Here is an 18,970-nt window from a genome sequence, read left to right on the forward strand (position 1 = left end):
AGCCCCAGGGCCTGATGGCAGGTTAAGGCGGGCTTGAATGTGACACCTGTGTCTTAATTCTGTCTGCCTTCCGTGTTGCACCACTGATATAAAAATGTTTAACTGTCTAAGTTGCAACCATGCACTTTTTGGAGGGCTAAGAGCCAGCTTGACATCTCTTTGGCTTCATTTATAGAAGGAAAGACAACAGTGATAGTTATGTTTCAGAATAACATTTATTGGAAATTGTTAGAACAATCTCACTGGTCCCCGGCTTGAGCTTGAATCTCAGGATCCATGTATTTGTGATCCTGTCCAGAATGGAAGTAGTCATCACATACAGAGCATCAACTAGTTCCTGAACAGTGTCTTTCACATGCTGATATCCAAGAGAGGGAGTTACACAGTCACAAGATGGAGGAATAGAAAGCAGTATTCAATGTTTACTTCAGATTAGCTCCACGTCAGAAAAGATCATGCTTGTCATATGTCTATCTCCATAGAGGTTGAATCATCATGTTAATCACATAGCTATCATATGCCTCGAACAGACCTGATGCTCTTCTAGGTAATCATACATCCTGTCATGTTCACAGCTACAGTTGGGATACCTTTGTTTTCATGTTACTCTTATGTTGGAAGAGGACATTCAGTATTTTCCCAACAGAAATAATAAACTGTGTGTGTGTACACATACAGATACATACATACATTTTGGAAGTAACTTGCCCAACACTGCAGATGATCCAGTCATCTCGATGCTGCTTTCGGGCTGTGAATAAACAACTTGTGTTTTACTTTTAGGCTGTCTGAAGGTATGGGCAGCTATCAAAGCTACTATACATCACATTAAGAACGATGTACAAATGTTTTATATGTATTCAACGTGTGCCCCGCTGGACTTACTTTTCTGTGGTTGACCGTTACTGTGACATATCAGTATTAGCCACGAAGATAGTTTGTGTGTTTCATTCCCATGCATCAAGGTTATTTTCATGTATGTAATTGTTTTTCCTGCACAGTGTAGAGTCTTGTTGTGATGAGAGGGATACAGGTATTTCATAAAAAAAACATGCTCCCTGGAGAATAGCTACAGAATTGATATCACAATTTAATCGGAGCTGATCACAAGTTGTCATAGATGATCCAGTCATCTCGATGAGCGTTCGGGCTGTGAATAAACAACTTGTGTTTTACTTTTAGGCTGTCTGAAGGTATGGGCAGCTATCAAAGCTACTATACATCACATTAAGAACGTTGTACAATTGAAAGTCGGACACAAATATATAATTTAAATGATTTATTCAAGTTTGCAATGTTTTGAACAGGCATCCACACAGTCACCTACTTTGTAATATTCGATACCTCCCTGTAAGCGTCACGATATCGACCTCTCCCCCACAACCTCACATACGAGTACTGAATGTGCATCAAAGTGATCTTAGGAAGGCAGATATAGCAAAAGATGAACGTAAACAACAAACGAGGCGATCAACATGTTTATTTCCTGGTAAGTCAACAATGGGTCCTCAATGTACACGCCCCGGTTCCTATGACGAAAATAATAGAATGTCGCCAGTTGTCATGACTCAAGTTATACTGCAACACCGGGTCCGTGGGGCCTAAAGGCCCTGACACACCATGGCGAAATCGGCCGTTTTCGTTAGTCGGACGACGAAGCGTGCCCTGTCGCCCAAACTCAATGGCTGATAGCTCCAGTACCGCATGAGGCATGTTTTCGATGGACGAGAGTGAAAATGGAACGCACACGCTATTTGTTGTTTGTTTATATCACGTATTCTGTTCTTCTTTTCTGTCTTCCGCTTGTTGCCTGTTTTTAATGACGAATACACACTACCGCCGCTTGCTGTTAAGGAGAGTTATTGCCACTCACGCATGCACAGTTCGTACGTACTCGGCTGAAGTCTTTGCGGTGTGTTCCAGTGCGACACATGGCCAAGACGCAGGAGAACACGCCGACACAACAGTCGGCGTCGGCATCGGCGAGTTCTCTGGTGACTGCTTGGTGTGTAAGGGCCTTAAGAGGTTGATCAGCACATAACTAAAGGAACAGTCAACAGTTAAATAACAGTTTTGCAGAAATGAGAAGAAATGAATTATCTTCTGATTATCATGTTTTTTGGGGCTTTGCATAGAGTTTGAAGAACTAAGACTGGATAATGATTCAACTCAAACAAACATTTCAACACTGCTTTTTGGAGTTTCCGAGCAATGAGTCAACATGAAATCCAAACTATTGACTTCAACTTGGCCCTTTTGCAGTTGAATAATCATTGACAGAGAGGTAGCTTTAAAGACTCATCAGGGACAGACTCACAACACCATTTGTCTCTTCAAAGGTTCATCATGAGGACTGCTCTGCAGCTGGGCTTCTGTAGCCTCTGTCTGACTCTAACACTTCTGGGAGAAGGAATGTATGTATATTCTTATTTCATGATTTTCATTTGAAGGATTTAATTTGTATCACCTTAAGATTGGGTACAAGGCTAAATGTTGCACCACTGAATATGTGTATTTCAGGGGAGCGGATCTTCCTGACCCAACAGCAGTGAATTGTGTTTGGAGCCGCTGGTCAGAGTGGAGTCCTTGTGATACCTGCATGAAAACCAGAGTGAGTCCGTTAAAAGTGTCAGAGACTACAAAACTCCACATTCAACTGAGTCTAATGAAAATATTGTTCTAGCTGGCATGTGAGTGCCTGTATAGCATAATAGCCAAATCCCAGTAACTACATGGTCAAAGTTGAGTTAAAATCAGTATTTCATTTCCTGACATCAGTTTTACCCAAAAAACCTATTTCATAAAAAGCAGTGGCTGTAAAATGTACAAATTTAACTAACATAATTCAATAATTTACTGATTTTTTCCTATTGACTAAATAGTTGCATTGGTAAGACATCCTGAATTGTGCGTGTTTTCTGTGCCTTGTTTTGGCAAAGTGCCTGAATTTTTTTTTTAAACGTTTTTCGCAGCTTCACTGCTTCTCCACTGTTTTCCGCTTGTAATAAATACACAAAACAATTGTTTAACATAGATGCTTAACAAAGTGCAATACCATGTGTGCCCCTCAGAGGCGGGCTCGAGGTGTGGAAGTGTTCGGTCAGTTTGGGGGAGAGTCCTGCAAGGGGTCCCTGGGGGACAGAGAGGCCTGTGTAACAGACGCTGCCTGTGAGCTGCCCCCCCCCTCCAACTGCTCAGACTCTGAGTCCCGCTGCGAGTCAGGTACTGCAGCTGCTTTTTACTCACCTCTAAACAATACCTCTATTTATTTTCAATGCCTATAACATGCCTATCAACACAGGAACTTGCATCAAGAAGAGATTAATGTGCAACGGGGACTATGACTGTGAAGATGGATCAGATGAGGACTGTGATCCTGTGCACAAACCGTGTGGATCATCCGTTCTGGACAATAATGAGCAAGGCAGGACAGCAGGATATGGGTAAGAGTTATTAAAAAGACGTTTCAGTTGCAATCAGAGTGAATATACAGTAATATGAAAGTTAAATGAAGGCATTGTTACTGCAGGGAAGAACACTGATATTACATTATATCGGTCCATTTATTGTGACAATACGGGACTCCTATTAATCAAAGTATTAGTCAGTGGAGATGCTTTCTTATGTTTTCTAGTTGTTTTCAACAAAAAAGTGCTTTGCAAGTAAATAATAGATAAAACAATAGTGTGACATTTTGGGAACTATATGTAGTCACTTTCTTGCAGTTAGATAAGAATAAATATCAGATTATTTTTGGCATAAAAAGATTGAAAGCAGGAGAAAGCCTCACTCTGTCCAAGTGTAAAAATGTCCCAAAACTTTAAACTATTCAGTTGAATGCAAGTAATAGATCATGTGTCCTAAACTTTTGTAAGCATGAACTTTTTCCATGCACCAGAATCAACATTCTGGGTGCAGATCCTCGTATGAACCCGTTCAACAACGATTACTTCAACGGGAGGTGTGATCGAGTGAGGAATCCCAACTCTGGGAAGCTGGATAGAGTTCCCTGGAATGTCGGTGTGCTCAACTATCAGGTTAGCCCAAACCGGTTCACCTACTTTACCCTGAACATGTACGTGCTGCCAGAGACGATTTGATAATTCTGCACTCATAAAATGTTGTCTCCATGTTTTCCAGACTTTAGTGGAAGAAACATCTTCTAGAGAGATTTATGAAAACACACACAGCCTCCTGAAGGAAATGCTGAAAGAGATGAGTTCTAAAGTTGATGCCGGACTTTCTTTCAAATTCAGCCCATCTGAGGAATCCATGTCAGAGGGCACATCATCAAAAGTGGGTTTAGAGTATGAGTATGAGAAGAAAAAAATGATAAAGGATGTCTCAGAGATCTCGGTCATCAAGGTAAAAAAAAAAACACTATTGTGTGACCCATCTCAAATAGATCCCATGTGTATTTCCTAATGCGTTTCTCCTGCACACACAGAACCAGAGCTTCATGCGGGTGAAGGGCACGGTGCAGCTGAGCACCTACAGGATGCGCTCCCGTGAACTGAAAACGGCCAATGAATTCCTGGACCATATCAAATATTTGCCTTTGCGGTATGAGAAGGGTATTTATTTTGCCTTCCTGGAGGACTATGGTACTCACTACACCAAAAATGGGAAGACAGGCGGTGAATATGAGTTGATCTATGTTCTCAACCAGGACACCATAAAGGCCAGAAGTATGTGTCTCTACTCAAACCAAATGTATTCTTGCACAATGTTAAAAAGTAATAAGCACTCATCCTAAATACTTCATAATTCTTGCAGATCTGACAGAGAGAAAGATTCAGGAATGCATCAAATTGGGCATCACCGCAGACTTTGGGGGAGAGGTTGAGGGACACGTGAAAGGCAATGAGTGTGATGACGTAACGAACAAAGACCAAGGTCAGCTTTCCCCGTTTTACCTGATCATAGGATTTGTGAAATATATCTTAATACAAGACGATACTCACATGCCATGTACGTTGAGATTTGTATCTTCAATCATTCCTCCTGTCAATACTGACCATACAATAATTCCTTGGTAGTGGGACTACACTGCACTGAGGACAAAATACACAGCCATGCTTAAATGCAGCTTCACTATAACTTAGGCAAATTGAGTGGGTATAGTTGTTTTGTTAGCTGCTTTAAGAAGTATTCCTCTGACAAATCTCAGCAAGGAAAAGCTTGGAGAATTTTGTGTAAAAAAGGCCATAACTTAATTGTATTTAAACACACCTGCAATAATCTGAGGCCACGTTTACACGGAGACGAAACGGGTTGTATCCGCTACAGTTCTCTATCGTATGGACGGTTCATCCACACGAGGCCGTAACGGAACCGCGGAAACGTAGCCCTCAAACGATAACGGCTCTCAAGGTGGGTAGATCTGTGGACGAAATGCTCTGGGGGGCCAAACGGCTCCGTGTGTACGTCCTATACGATCTTTTCCTGATAACGATGACGCCATAGCCCTGCCTCTCCCCACCTCTGCTGCTCACCCCCACATCACCCGCGTCATTGCTGATGTGTTTCGCCAAAAACAATGGCGGATCACAGGGTTGCTTTCGTGCTCCAGACGCTACTGACCATGCTACAGATCTTAGTGCAAAATCTACAGCTCCTCTACCACAACCATCAGCAACAAGTGGACATGGAGAACTACATGAACTACATGCATACTTGCCAACCTTGAGACCTCAGAAATCGGGAGCATTTCAAAACCACCGCGGGGGGGGGGGGGGAAGCTAGTGGATCGCCGGAGATGTATTAACATGCTTATTGTAGTTGTAAGTGCACTGCCTTGCGGCCTGTAGCACCATCCTTGATAGAGAATATGTGTGGGCTGGACCTGTATTTTACAGGAAAGGAGTGAGCAGAGGGTAGAGTTGTCGTTTCTTGTTCTGTTTTCTGTGATATATCTCAGACTTTCATTTTTCCATAACAGATGGGTATGTTTTGGTGAACAGGAGACCCTTATTTGACTGTTTTAATGGCTTATCAAGAACATAAAAAACATAAAGAACATCACCCGGACTGCATTCTTTGTACTGTCTTAAAACCTTTCCTTGGAATATGTTATGAATTGTAAGGTGTCCTTGGGTGCTTTGAAAGGCGCGCCTAAATAGAATGAATTATCATTATTATTTATTATCTGAAACGATGTAATAACTTTTAAAACTTTTTCCAGTCACTTGCCCCATGCATTCAGCAGCAGCAGTCCATTCACTTTGATTTGATCCCGTTATGAAATGTCATAATTTCGACAATAAATAAACGCTACATAAACGTTATCTTGCACATTTTATCGAACCATCTCCGTTTCTAACTTTCAAAATATTTTAAGAGATCTCTCTCTCTCTCTGATCTGCGTGCAGGGGCGGGGCCTCACAGACACGCTACATCTCTCTCTCGCTCACACAGACATGCTGCAGCGCTGTGCAGTGTGCACACAGACTGCCGGTAATGAATATTAGATTTTGTGAAGGAACTTTTCCTCCAATAATTCCAATGAGTATTCCAAAATGTATTCACTTCAGGTTTACGAAAGTAACTGTAATTAGATTACTCGTTTTTCAAATGTAACGCCAGCTGAATAGTTTTTTATACCGTGGATTTTTGTATTCTGATTACGTAACGCCGTTACATGTATTCCGTTATGGTTACAACCCAACCCTGCTTCTAGGCTACTGTCTCGCAGCTCCTGCCTCTGTTGGACTGTCGCAGCGGGCATACTGCTGTGGTGCGGAGCGCGCTGTCACTACCCGATCTGCAGGGTTATGGCTAGAAAGGATCCGTCTAGTGTAAAACTCTCGCGAGAGTTTGGCTGAGTGTCACGTGGCTGAATGTTTACATTTAGCAGGCAGCCTTTCAGTTACGATCGTTAACATCAGTTGGCCACAGCAAATGATGGTGAGAAGCTAAACTATGTATTAATTATGTCAATGACAGGGAGTGTGATTGTTGAAATAGGGTGTTAGCGGTCTTGTTGGTGTTCAAAGAAGAATGACAACACTGTAGATCACCAACACTATGGTTTATTTTTTATTCACAGGCAAGTCAACGTTGTCGCAGTAAAAGTCCCAAGATAGCTCCTGGTGCAATAAAATGTTCCCTTGCAGTGTTTTACTATTAAGTCTGATGTTTCTCTATTAATATTGCTGCTGCATTAATGTGTATGTTGCATCATGTTACTGCTGTAGATGTGTTTCCGAGCCGCTCCGATTACAACGAGAGTTACAACGAGAACATGACGTCATATTTACACTAGACGGATCCTTTCTAGCCATAACCGATCTGCAGCTCTGCCCGATCTGCAGTGCGCATGTGCGAGATGGTCCGCCATATTGGACAACTCCGGACGGCAACCCAAGTAGGACAACATTGACACAGTGGCTTTTGGCAAAGCTCAAAAGGAAAACTCGAGAGAGATTAGTTATTGTTATTACAACGTGACTTCACTATTATTTAACAACTCTTTTTATGGGGTTCTTTTATTTGGGGTTAAGCACATTGTCAGAATAAGTGAGAAATGAATTTAACTTCTGTTAGACAGCTATCATACTGAATACATATTTACTGTGAATGTGTGCAAAAATGTATGGCATATAGCTGTCTAACAGAAGTTAAATTCATTTCTCACTTATTCTGACAATGTACTTAACCCCAAATAAAAGAACCCAATAAAAAGAGTTGTTAAATAATAGTCAAGTCACGTCGTAATAACAATAACTCATCTCTCGTTTTATTTTTGAGCTTTGCCAAAAGCCACTGTGTCAATGTTGTCCTACTTGGGTTGCCGTCCGTAGTTGTCCAATATGGCGGACCATCTCGCACATGCGCACTGCAGATCAGGCAGAGCTGCAGATCGGGTAGTGACACACACAAAGCAGACTCTTCACAACGAAGGATCATTTCTTCTTCTTCTTCAAGGCATGGAAGGTTTCGCAGTACGCAGTCTACTGTGCCGCAGCTGCTGCCTCTCTGTTGGACTCCGGTACTGCACCTTACTCACGAGACGTTGTAAAAAAAAATGGGTGGGGGGTGAACGAACGCAATAAACGTAAACACTCCGCCAACGCCACAGTCACCCCCGTCGTGCGGGCTGGATGAGAATGTCTGGCGGGCCGGATGTGGCCGGCGGGCCGCCAGTTGGTGGTCACTGTACTACAGCGTCTCCAGCGGGTCGAGCGGTCTCGTGTGGACGGACACGTTTCTTGAGCCGATTCCGTGTGGACGGAATACTTTTTGGATATCGACTAAGTTTCGTTTTCGTCTCTGTGTAAACGTGGCCTGAGCCTAACCTCTAAAACCAAGCCTTGTGAGTAGACTGAGAGCACAGTAATCGTGATGTGTATGAGTAGGGTTTATGGTAATATATGAGTGTGAAAGTCACCAAAAGTGTTCCCCTGTTGCCACACAGTTGAAACTCACGGAAAAGCAGTGGTGGACAGAGTGCTGACATCGGTCAAAGGTGGCACTCTACAAAGTGCTGTGAGTATGAGGGCTAAATTGAATAAGGAAGGAGTGATGGATCTCGCTACGTATCAGGAGTGGGCCCGGACCATCGCTGAGGCCCCTGCACTGCTGACCAGTGAGGTGAGCATGGTGTGCTTTCTTGCATTTCTTCTGGTAGTACGCACATGGTTGAATGTGATCATAAGACGCTCGGGAGAAAACATCAGCTAAAATAATGGAATGTTTCATAAAAGAAAGATTGATTGGCATAGTGTAGCTGTAACAGTAACATTAAAGATGTCATGCTATGATAACAATGTAGGGATGGTAAGGCCATCACTCTGATACAGACTACACTATTGCAGCTATTGGATTACTTTTTAACAGACTTCTTGGTTTTCCAGAGGATGAGTTTAGCTTTCCTCTGAATTTGAATCTTGCACCACCAACATGGCGTCAAATGTATCACTTATCCTATGAAATATCTCAACTCGATGAATTGGCCCAACATCTGATGCTTGTAGTAAAAATCCTCAACAGCTATTGGATGGATTTTCTGTGCGGACATCCGTCTCCCCCTTCGGATAATTTTTAATAACGCTGACTTGACTTCATGCCTTTTGAAAATGTTCTGTTCCTTATATCATGGCAAGTTCAGTGATGCTCCTTTTGTGTTGTTTCTGACAGCCTGAAAACATCTATATGTTAGTTCCATTGGACATCCCAGATGCTAACTACAGGATATCCAACCTGAAGCAGGCCACCACAGAATACGTGGCAGAGTACAACGTGTGCAAGTGTAAGCCTTGTCATAATGGAGGCACTCTTGCTCTGCTGGATGGGAAGTGTATCTGTCTGTGCCCCCCCCTGTTTGAAGGCATGGCCTGCCAGAATTTCAAGTCTACAACCCCAGGTAAGGGTAAACAGAACCAGTACCACATGTACCAGCAAGGCCTTAATATCCCTTTAGGTCATTACATTAAACCCTTGGGAAATGTTTTGCAGCTCCTGCTGTGAATCAGGAGGGTAATTGGTCCTGCTGGTCCAGCTGGTCCAGTTGTAGCGGGGCGAAGCGGGCCAGGACACGCAGCTGTAACACCGACGGGCTTCCTGTGGCCATGTGTAGAGGAGACATCAAGAGTGAAGAACACTGCTGAGAAAATACATGTCAACAATGTCTCTGACACACACATGGACACAGACCCTTTATGTCTTAGAGATAAAAACAAAGGAACATTTTGGTCTTAACACGCTTAGTTAGGAGATAAGAGCCAGATAAGAGCCATCTTGACGGTAGTAGATGTATTATCTTTTCAATTTACACACGGCATCTATTGCACGTCTGTCCGTCCTGGGAGAGGGATCCCTCCTCTGTTGCTCTCCCTGAGGTTTCTCCCATGTTCCCCTTTAAACTGTGGGGTTTTCTCTGGAAGTTTTTCCTCGATGTGAGGGTCTAAGGACAGAGGGTGTCGTATTGTCATACTGATATTCTGTACAAACTGTGAAGTCCACTGAGACAAATGTAACATTTCTGATATTGGGCTATATAAATAAACATTGATTGATTGATTGATAGTAATTGATAATATGGTTAATAAAATCTGAGTTTTTTTATCTGTGGATAGATGTTTCTGTTTAGTTTTGGGATTTATATGTTTTTTGATTACCATTTAATTGTGAATATGTACACATACTAGAAGAAAATAAGATCCATGAAACCTACATTAACCTAACACACAGGTCTTCTACAGATGTTTTAGTACAACTGTTACTCATTTTAAGGAAAGTTAACAGCTACAACACAAATATCAAGTGTAACGTGTATAATGTATTAAAGATGTTGCTTCAGTCCTCTGCTCTATACTGTACATTTGAATCATACCTGCTCTATTGTCGGAACAGTAAACTATTTTAAATTCTTTCCCCAAATCATTTTATTCAAAAGTCTCTGATCTTTTACAGCGCTAAATGTGATGGAAACTTCTGAAGCAATGGAGACAAAACTCAGAGAAACACAGGGAGAGCAGGAACTTTGATGGAAAACACTGATGGTTTATATGGAGCTTCGACCGGAGAATTCACAAGACATGTGCTGAGCCACGAGGTGACATAGCGGTTGCCAAACCAATTCTGAAGATCTTTACCCCTAGACCCATGTATTTACCTAGTTCTGAGAGAATAATCAACATTGTGCATAACAAGATGAAGCTCTATATCACCTCTATCAGCTGACGCCAACAGGCAGGAACAGGGAGACAGAAGACAGAGCACAGCAGTGGATGGTTGCAAGCCTGTGCTCAGTGAGGGTAGGACAAACTGATAAACTGGGTCAAAGTTGTGAGCCCAGGAACATATTTTCATCAATACTACATATCAAAAAGTGCATGTCCTATTTAATCATTAATCAGTCAGTCGTATAGATCCAAAACAAAGTTGTGGATATTTGACTAAAAACAACAGAGTGTCTCAACACATAAGTTGAGTTATAATAGTTTTGTCTGAGGTACATACTAATAGGCTAATAACTCATCTTTAAAAGCATGAACACATTCCAGGCTCTGCAAATGAGAACCAGATGAGTAGAAACAGGGAGGACAGAAAACGTATGGAGGACAACGAGGGATTAAGGTGTTGGACATGAACATGACAAAACATATGTGCATTTTTATGTATTTACCGTTCCTAAATGCACTTTCACATAGGCCTATGAACACATGAATCTTATCTGCTTAGAATTAACGGAATTTATATGGTCAACTTATGCTGGGACAAATCATTAAAGTTCTAAAAAAAAAAACTGCAAGAATTTAAGATAGAAGAAGAAGAATTGGAGGGATGAAACCCTCTTTAATGGTCACACATGCAGAGCACACAGCACACACAGTGAAATTGTGTTCTCTACTTTGAACCCATCCTAGTACCAGGAGCAGTGGGCAGCTATTGTACAGCGCCCGGGGAGCAATGGGAGATGGAACTAGAGTCTATATCTTTAATATTAGAAAAACACAGGTGTAGATAATAAAGTGTCTATTGATAAAAGGGTTTATTAAAATCATTACCATTGTGATATGGCTTTCATGCTTGTAAAGTTGCTCTCATGATGGACAAAAAGGATGAATGTCATATTTGCTTAGCTTAACAGCTTTTGATAACCATGTTTGCTCATGGATTTAGTCCTTTAGCTCCAACACTGCAGGCATGACTGGAGATCCTCCTGCCAGAGGACGCTTTGCTGAGCAACTGCTGACAGTCTCACACAATATATAGGAATGTGCACAGACCTGTAAAAGGGAAATATGCTCGCAAAATCTGAATTGCTATGCCTGAGTGTGTGTGTGTGTGTGTGTGTGTGTGTGTGTGTGTGTGTGTGTGTGTGTGTGTGTGTGTGTGTGTGTGTGTGTGTGTGTGTGTGTGTGTGTGTGTGTGTGTGTGTGTGTGTGTGTGTGTGTGTGTGTGTGTGTGTGTGTGTGTGTAGTGGGGGGTGATGAATGCATACTTGAGAGGTAACCATTGGGGGTGGCAGCCCCTGGCCTTTAGGATGTCAGCATAATGGAGTAAAACTTTGGGACCTTATTGAGCTCCAGGGAGACCCCATTCACTCCGGACAGCACCTCAGCCTCGGGCCATTATCTTAGCCTAAAATGTTTTGTTCTTTCTTCAGCCTTCAACAGAACAGTTAGCACAAAATAATGAACCCCTCTTCATCGATAGACTGCCCAATTCTCTTTTTACTAATATTACCTCATACTAGAAACTGAGTAACAACTGAAAATGTAAAGATAACATGATCTCAAAAGTCAGAAACTTGTGATACTTGAGTTTATTATTCAAATATAGACCTGCTCTATTAAGTGGGTGAAACACATCTCAATTTGTACATCTGAACAACTTATTTTCTAAATAATGTCCTGAAAAATATAAACATCTTAAAATGGGTAAAATATGTAGGCAAACAGAAAACATGAAGTTGTTTTAACTTTAAAAATCCTAAAATTCCTTGCTTTGCAACTGGTCAGCAAATGAATTCACGGTTAGCTCTCAAAAGGGGAACCATTGTTGTCTCATCTCATAAACATATAGTCCCTGCTTTCTATGAAGAAGTGGTAAGGGATATTTTTTCAACAAAAGCCCTTAGAAGGGTGTGAAAGGAGCCCCTTCGCACTCCTAAACGCCTAGACACAGTTGGAGGTGCCCCCTCCCCACTACCCTGGGTCACTAAAGGCATTGAAGTTTTAGAAGGCTGCTACGGCAGATTACTCCACACAGCTGCCCCAGCACCGTGGAAATGAAGTTATGCCCCCTTGTCAGCTATGTTTTGTGTTCCCCCCTCCTCCTCTTCTTCGCTCACTCCCTAAAACCTTACACCAGGAGGCCACCTTTGGATGCAGGAGGGAATCAGGGGAGGAAACGGACAACTCCTATGCAGCCATGGCAGATAGAGAATCTGATTGGCTGATTAAATATTCCCTCTTTGCATCATTATTCAGAGGCTTGAAATCCCTGACATTCAACCCAGCGCAGCCCCTCTCCCATACCATTCCCTTCCCCCATTAAACCTCAATCATAAATCAACCCTTCCTCCACCTTTCCCACCTCTAAGCTCAGGGTACGGCCTGCCTCAAGTCCACCCCCCAGCCTTCAATTATTGTGGGTCACTGGGGTTTTTCACTTCACTTTGGCTAAGTTTGTTTATTTTCAGTCAATTTTTCCAGTCAAAAATAAGTTTGAAATAAGAGTCTGGTAATCACACACTTATTTCAAGGATTACAAGCAATACAACTCACGCTTGCTAAATCCAATATACTCAGAAGTTTTGACTGCTACAGTTTGATTTTGTACGGTATGAGTATGACCTAATGGTGGCTAATTTGGAGCTAACGTTAGATACTGATAAGTCACTAATTTCCCTCAACCCTCTATACTGATACACTATGTTTATCACATCTTACACATACATTTCAATGGTTCATTTAGAAAACCACAGGATATTTATCTATCAGTATCTTTTGGGGAAAGTAGTCACTGTTCAGCAAAAGTAATTTAGTCTTGTTTCAAGACAGTTGCCAAATGGGCGTATTTTCTTTTAAGTTAAGATCTTATAGAGCTTCAATAAATGGTTAGTTTTTTTTTAATAGACTTATAATTTATTCTATAAGATATAGAATAATAATAAGCGCTTCAGGATTTGTCTTGGCAGATGAGAAGCGCTAAATAAATTGAATGTATTATTTATTATATAAGAACATAGAAAAAAAATGCTTTATACAAGTTCAATAAGACTAAGGAGACGATTTTTTGTTTTGTCCGACGAACAGAAACCTAAATATTACTTTTATGATGATTTGAAAAAGATACAAACAGAAAGCTTTAAACATTTGACTTGCTGGGATAAGCAAACATGTTTTAAATTATTTTCCTTTCCAAAAAATGATAGTAAAATCTAACAATGAAGAAATCCAACACTAACATCATAGATCAACAACAATGGTCATGACAGTACTACTCCACTATTTGCACGAAGGGTCTGTGATATAACAAGTTGAGAGAAACTGACAAAACGAAGTCCCAAAGAATTTCTCTTCCCAAAAGCTTTTATAGTCATTTTAATGTACATTCACTGTGATAATAAAATGACGTAGTAGGGGGAAATAGTGAGTAACACTCCCATTGCACCAGTGGCCAACAGAGAGATATTGTCTGCAAAGACTATCCAAAGTAGGGCTGCCTGTTTTTCCTTGGTGTAACCTAGAGGAGGACGGTTTGGGGCGGGGTAGAGGGGAGGTGGGCCAAGCACCACTGTGAGTTATGATGAGGCAATTTTAATGATGTTCTGGTCCCTGCACCAAAGGCCCCAGTTGACTCTTTTCTGTTTCGCTATTGGAAAAAAAAAAACATTCCTATTTCCTTTGGTGCCAAAAGTTAATTGAAAACATTTCAGGGCAAAGTATGGTCTGGGGCCCCATATGATTCTCATCCGTTCATTATCCTCAACAATGATAAAAAGGCATTACAATTAATGGTTGGAGCAGAGGCCTTCTCTCTTAAAGTGACAGTGTCAAGCTTTTGCTTCTCATAACAAAAGGCCTCGAAATGCCTGCACTCCTTCACTTTGTTGGTATTTTTCTTACAATTGCTGCCATAGCAGGATTTATTATTTGGTTCTGTTTTTATGAAGACTGTTTAAAGACTGATGATAGCTTGTGTTTTTCAGTTGAGTCATATAGTATAATAAAGAGTGCAGAATATGTTAGAAGTGGGAGAAGACTTCATCTAATTGTAAGATAACTAACTGGTAAACAAATGTATCAGCAGGAGTTGGACTGAGCAATAAAGCTGAACTTTCTCACATAACTCCTCTGGGATAGCTGTCTCCCCGTGCTCCCCCACTCCCTGAAAAGGGTGACAGAGTGAATGAAGTTCCCCAGCATTGTGCTGCTGCACCATTGTGTATTTTTCATCTCCATAATAGAGGTGCCACTCGACTTCTCTTCCAATAAATGGGCTGGAGGGCCCATCTCTTTTCCTTGAAAAGCAACATGGCTGCCATCAATAGTTTCAAGACCCATTATCACAAGTGAAGGAGGGGACGCTGGCTTTTCTGTGAGTATAGAGAGCTGACAGACTCATAACAGGAGTCACAAGCATGTAAACAGGCGGATACGCCATCACTGCTATCACTTATTTCAAAGAACATCAAACTATGTAGCTTGAAATCTTTAAAAAAAAATCCATTATACTGTAAGCACTGTTTTGTAAAAGTAATCTTTCTTTGGAACCACCGTGTAGAAATGTTTTTTTTGGAACTGTTGTTGATTTATCATACTTTAGGGTTATTTTTAAGATTTTAAAGCAGGTAAACACTTGATACCTAAGTGCATGACAGTAAAGCTTGGGTAAATATCAAGAACATCTAAAGGACTTTGACTTGTGAGGAATGTTTTTGGCTAAGGCCGCTAAAAGCAAGTAAGCAAGTTTCTGACCTGGTGAATAATTGTGTTAAAGGCTGGTCCAGTTATATTTTCAAATCCTAACAAATTGTCAAATGAAAGCAAAAGTAAAACAAATCTGATTTTAACTTTGTAAAACTATTACTGTGATCTTTAAACACACCTTAGTTACTTAACTTTGAGAAAAATAACAGATTAGTGTAAATAACCCTTTACAGTTCTAAAATCAATGTGTCAAACCTGACACTTTCAAATGAACTGAGAAATAAATGTACGATCAAAAGTTAAAGACAGAGCCACAAAGAATCCAAATGAATTATTTAAAAAAAACCTCTCTTTTATTTAATGTGCATGTACATTCAGCGGAGTGTGTTCATAATGGGCACTTAACATCTCCACTCACCCAAACACAGACATTTTCTTTCCCTCAGTGTGTCTTTGTGAAGACTTCAAACAAACACACGGGGTGAGGATAAACAAACTGAGCCAACAGCTTCTTGGCTCCATTTGGGCTGCAATCCCCCAGGAGGAGGGGTCTACCTTTTCTCTCGTCTGTTTGAACAGTTTTTAAGAATTAACACTTGATACCTTAAGCAAACATCCATGTTTACGAGGTCAAGTGTATCACTCTCAAAAGCTTCTTGTTTCAGCATTATCCTTCCTGGGATTTAAACACATTGCAGGGGCTTACAGAAACTTTGTTTTCATTAAAAACTTGACGTTTTGAATGAAGGGATTGTGGAGAAAGTCTTTGTAAGGCGGGTAAAAGAAAATTGCTCTGCTTTCCCAGCACACCTCTGAATTGGTCAGGATGAATAAACCCAGTAGTAAAACTTTCAGGCACAGTTATTTTCTTTCCTCTGTGATCATAATGCAGTTAAAGAGTGGAGCTCACTTATTCATACAGTGCAAATCTCTTGTCACTCATATAGAAATATCTTGACAAAAATATGTTTTATACAATATACTGTACAATTTATCTTTACATAGCTAATAAACACAGAATAGGCTCCTTCAACATGGTCATTTTCGTCACTTAAACATACCAAATGCTACTAAGTGATAAACACTGTCCTGAATTTTATAAACGTATGATACAAATCTGAATTCTACCGTTGAAAGTAAAAGACCCAAATGTTAGTTTACGGGAGAAAGACCGTTTCTAGGGAGCTGATTTTGAGCAAGACCACTGACTTTCTGCTTTTCAGATAAATTTGGTCAAAACCAAAATGGTGGTCAGGATATTTAGAACAGTCCGACAAGGTGGGGAGGCACTGGAGTTTTCCTCATATAGATATTCCTCCTGGTCGATATAATCGTCCTCAGAGTCTTCCTCAGTGTCTGAAAATCCGCTTCCCGCGAACCTATCACTGGAATCGGAGCAGAATTTTTTCATGCTGACTTTTATGTACTCGCAAATGTTCCTGTCCGTGCCATCACACACACAAGTGTCGAGCTGCTGCGCCTTCGGCATTGTGCGCATGTTGGAGATCACTCTGCGGCAGTCTTCCGAGCACCTTTCCCCTCCGAAAAGTTTCCTGCAGTGGAATAAATAGTCCCTCATGGCGGAGCTGCAGTGGTGGTCCCCCTCGCACTGCCGCCGGGCCTCGGTGCAGCCCACGGTGCTGGTCCGCGGCAGGCACGGCTCGATGGCCTGTTTGGTGCTCCTGCACACCGGATCCGTGGCGCAGTCGCAGTCCTCCAGAGCCGGGCCACCTTGGGTCATATTGAGCTGGATCAGAGAGGATATGCAGTGGCTTGGACACTTCTTGCAGTCCCCACTGAGGACAGAGGAACAAGCATAAAGGTACTGGTCGTAAGCGTAATGGCACTCCGTCTCTCCGTGGCACTTCAGGATGGCTTTCCAGCAAACCAGCCGACGACTGTGGTTAGGAGATCCTACACAGAGGCCGATTATTAGGAGTAATACGCTGCATATCAACACTGTCCGCTCCATCAATATGGAACGACTTGCCATTTCCAGGAAGATTGATTCTTAAAAAGGTTAGACTTCATGTGGGCTTCTGTAGTTCCATCACGCTGCGTCAAAACATAAGATACTCCCAGACGGTTTCATATCATGTCACAGTTGGGGACTTGAAGTCAGCGAGACGCTACAAAGTCAGCAACAACACGGACGGCCACAACATGATCGAAAAGTTTCAGAGTTCAGAAAAAGTTTGCCGGTGCTCGCCAGTCCCGGAGGTTTCACACTCATAGGAACAACTATGTCGTTCAGGACCGACAAAGACGAGGAAAAGTTAGGATTCACTTTCAGACCTTTTTCCCAAACTCCTCCAAAGTACCGCAATTTATCCCAAAGTCACCGCTTTCTTTTCCAACTCGCATCCAGCCTCTGAGTAGCAGATCATTGTGATGAGGCTGTGCTGATGGGCTGATAAGGGTACTGCAACCCTCGCCTCTGATTGGTCCAAACTACTGTTGTGATTCTGTCGTCACACACGGGCGCGGTGCAGAAGCTAAACTGGAGTAAAAGGAAACTTTCAGCAACTAGCATTAGTTTGTATCATCTCATCATCATAGAAAATGACTTTTTGAAGGCCCACAATTTAAATGAATGATTCATATATATTTATAGGGTTATAGCTATTTTTCACAGTGATAGAGGAGGAAGTCGACTCAGATTTCGATATAAGTAAAAGTTGAAATACTAAAGTGAAGAAATGCTTCCCAAGTAAAAGTCATGCTTTCAATGAAGAAAAAGCAAAAGTACTTATTATGCAAAATTGATTTAGTCTGTATTGAATTACAATAATTGCATGTTGCAGCTGGTAAAAGTGGAGCTAACTTTAACTACTGTATATACAACTTGGTAGCCTGTCAATGTTGCATCTTGGGTTAATAAAGTATTACATTTTATTTTAATCTATAATCTGTAATGCTAATATTATTATTCAAAGCAGAGGGTAACTATAGAAGTATAAAGTCCACAAAACCCGCTAAATGTACTGGGTTAAAAGTAGATAGATGATCCAATAATCTCTTGCTTTTTAATTATGCTTCTACAAAGTTTCTAATTCTCATTATACACAGTTTGACTGCTGTAGTCTCATTCTTGAATAATTGCTCATCCTGCACTGAGAGCCGTATATAATAAAGCACAGATTCTCTGGAAAACACTAGCATGGTGTTGCCTCCCCGCAGGGAGAGACGACAGCTGTTATAACACATGCAGCTCCTGTCTTACTCTTTCCACCATGAAATATAGCAAGCCCTTATTGTGTAGCTATTATACAGCACTGCACATACACATTTGCAAACACCAATAAAGACGTGACAGCTTGGAGTTTTAAGACCAATGGTTTCCTGATATGGAGCTGGGAAAGAACCAGAAGCCTTCACATGATATGTAAAAAGAATAAAAACACATTTGGCCGTTTTTGTACTGCTCCTCAGTGCAAATGCAAGCAGCGGTGTGAAATCCTAATGACCTAGTACTTTACCTTTTGGTAAAGGGTATTTCCTATTTCCTAACAATAACACTTAAGGTTGTGAAGAGGAATAACAACTACAACCACACACTGTAAACAAACATGAAGCCGCAGGGAGTG

At 41.4% G+C, this 18,970-nt stretch overlaps 2 protein-coding genes across 2 annotated transcripts; one reads left to right on the top strand and one right to left on the bottom strand.

Annotated features, from left to right (window-relative positions):
* Positions 1-2,261: 2,261 nt before the first annotated feature.
* Positions 2,262-10,302, top strand: c9 (complement component 9). The gene is made up of 11 exons (XM_079659128.1): positions 2,262-2,414; positions 2,521-2,611; positions 3,072-3,222; positions 3,302-3,443; positions 3,899-4,037; positions 4,141-4,365; positions 4,448-4,688; positions 4,777-4,896; positions 8,417-8,592; positions 9,139-9,364; positions 9,457-10,302. The coding sequence occupies exons 1-11, from the start codon at positions 2,347-2,349 to the stop codon at positions 9,606-9,608; spliced, it is 1,731 nt and encodes a 576-aa protein (XP_079515254.1). The 5' UTR covers positions 2,262-2,346; the 3' UTR covers positions 9,609-10,302.
* A 5,410-nt stretch (positions 10,303-15,712) lies between these two features.
* gas1b (growth arrest-specific 1b) lies at positions 15,713-17,811 on the bottom strand. The gene has a single exon (XM_079656807.1). It carries the CDS (start codon positions 17,374-17,376, stop codon positions 16,603-16,605), a length of 774 nt encoding a protein of 257 aa, XP_079512933.1. The 5' UTR covers positions 17,377-17,811; the 3' UTR covers positions 15,713-16,602.
* Between the last annotated feature and the right edge of the window lie 1,159 nt (positions 17,812-18,970).

The sequence above is a fragment of the Notothenia rossii genome (assembly GCF_949606895.1).
Source record: "Notothenia rossii genome assembly, chromosome: 11".
Taxonomy (NCBI): Eukaryota; Metazoa; Chordata; class Actinopteri; order Perciformes; family Nototheniidae; genus Notothenia; species Notothenia rossii.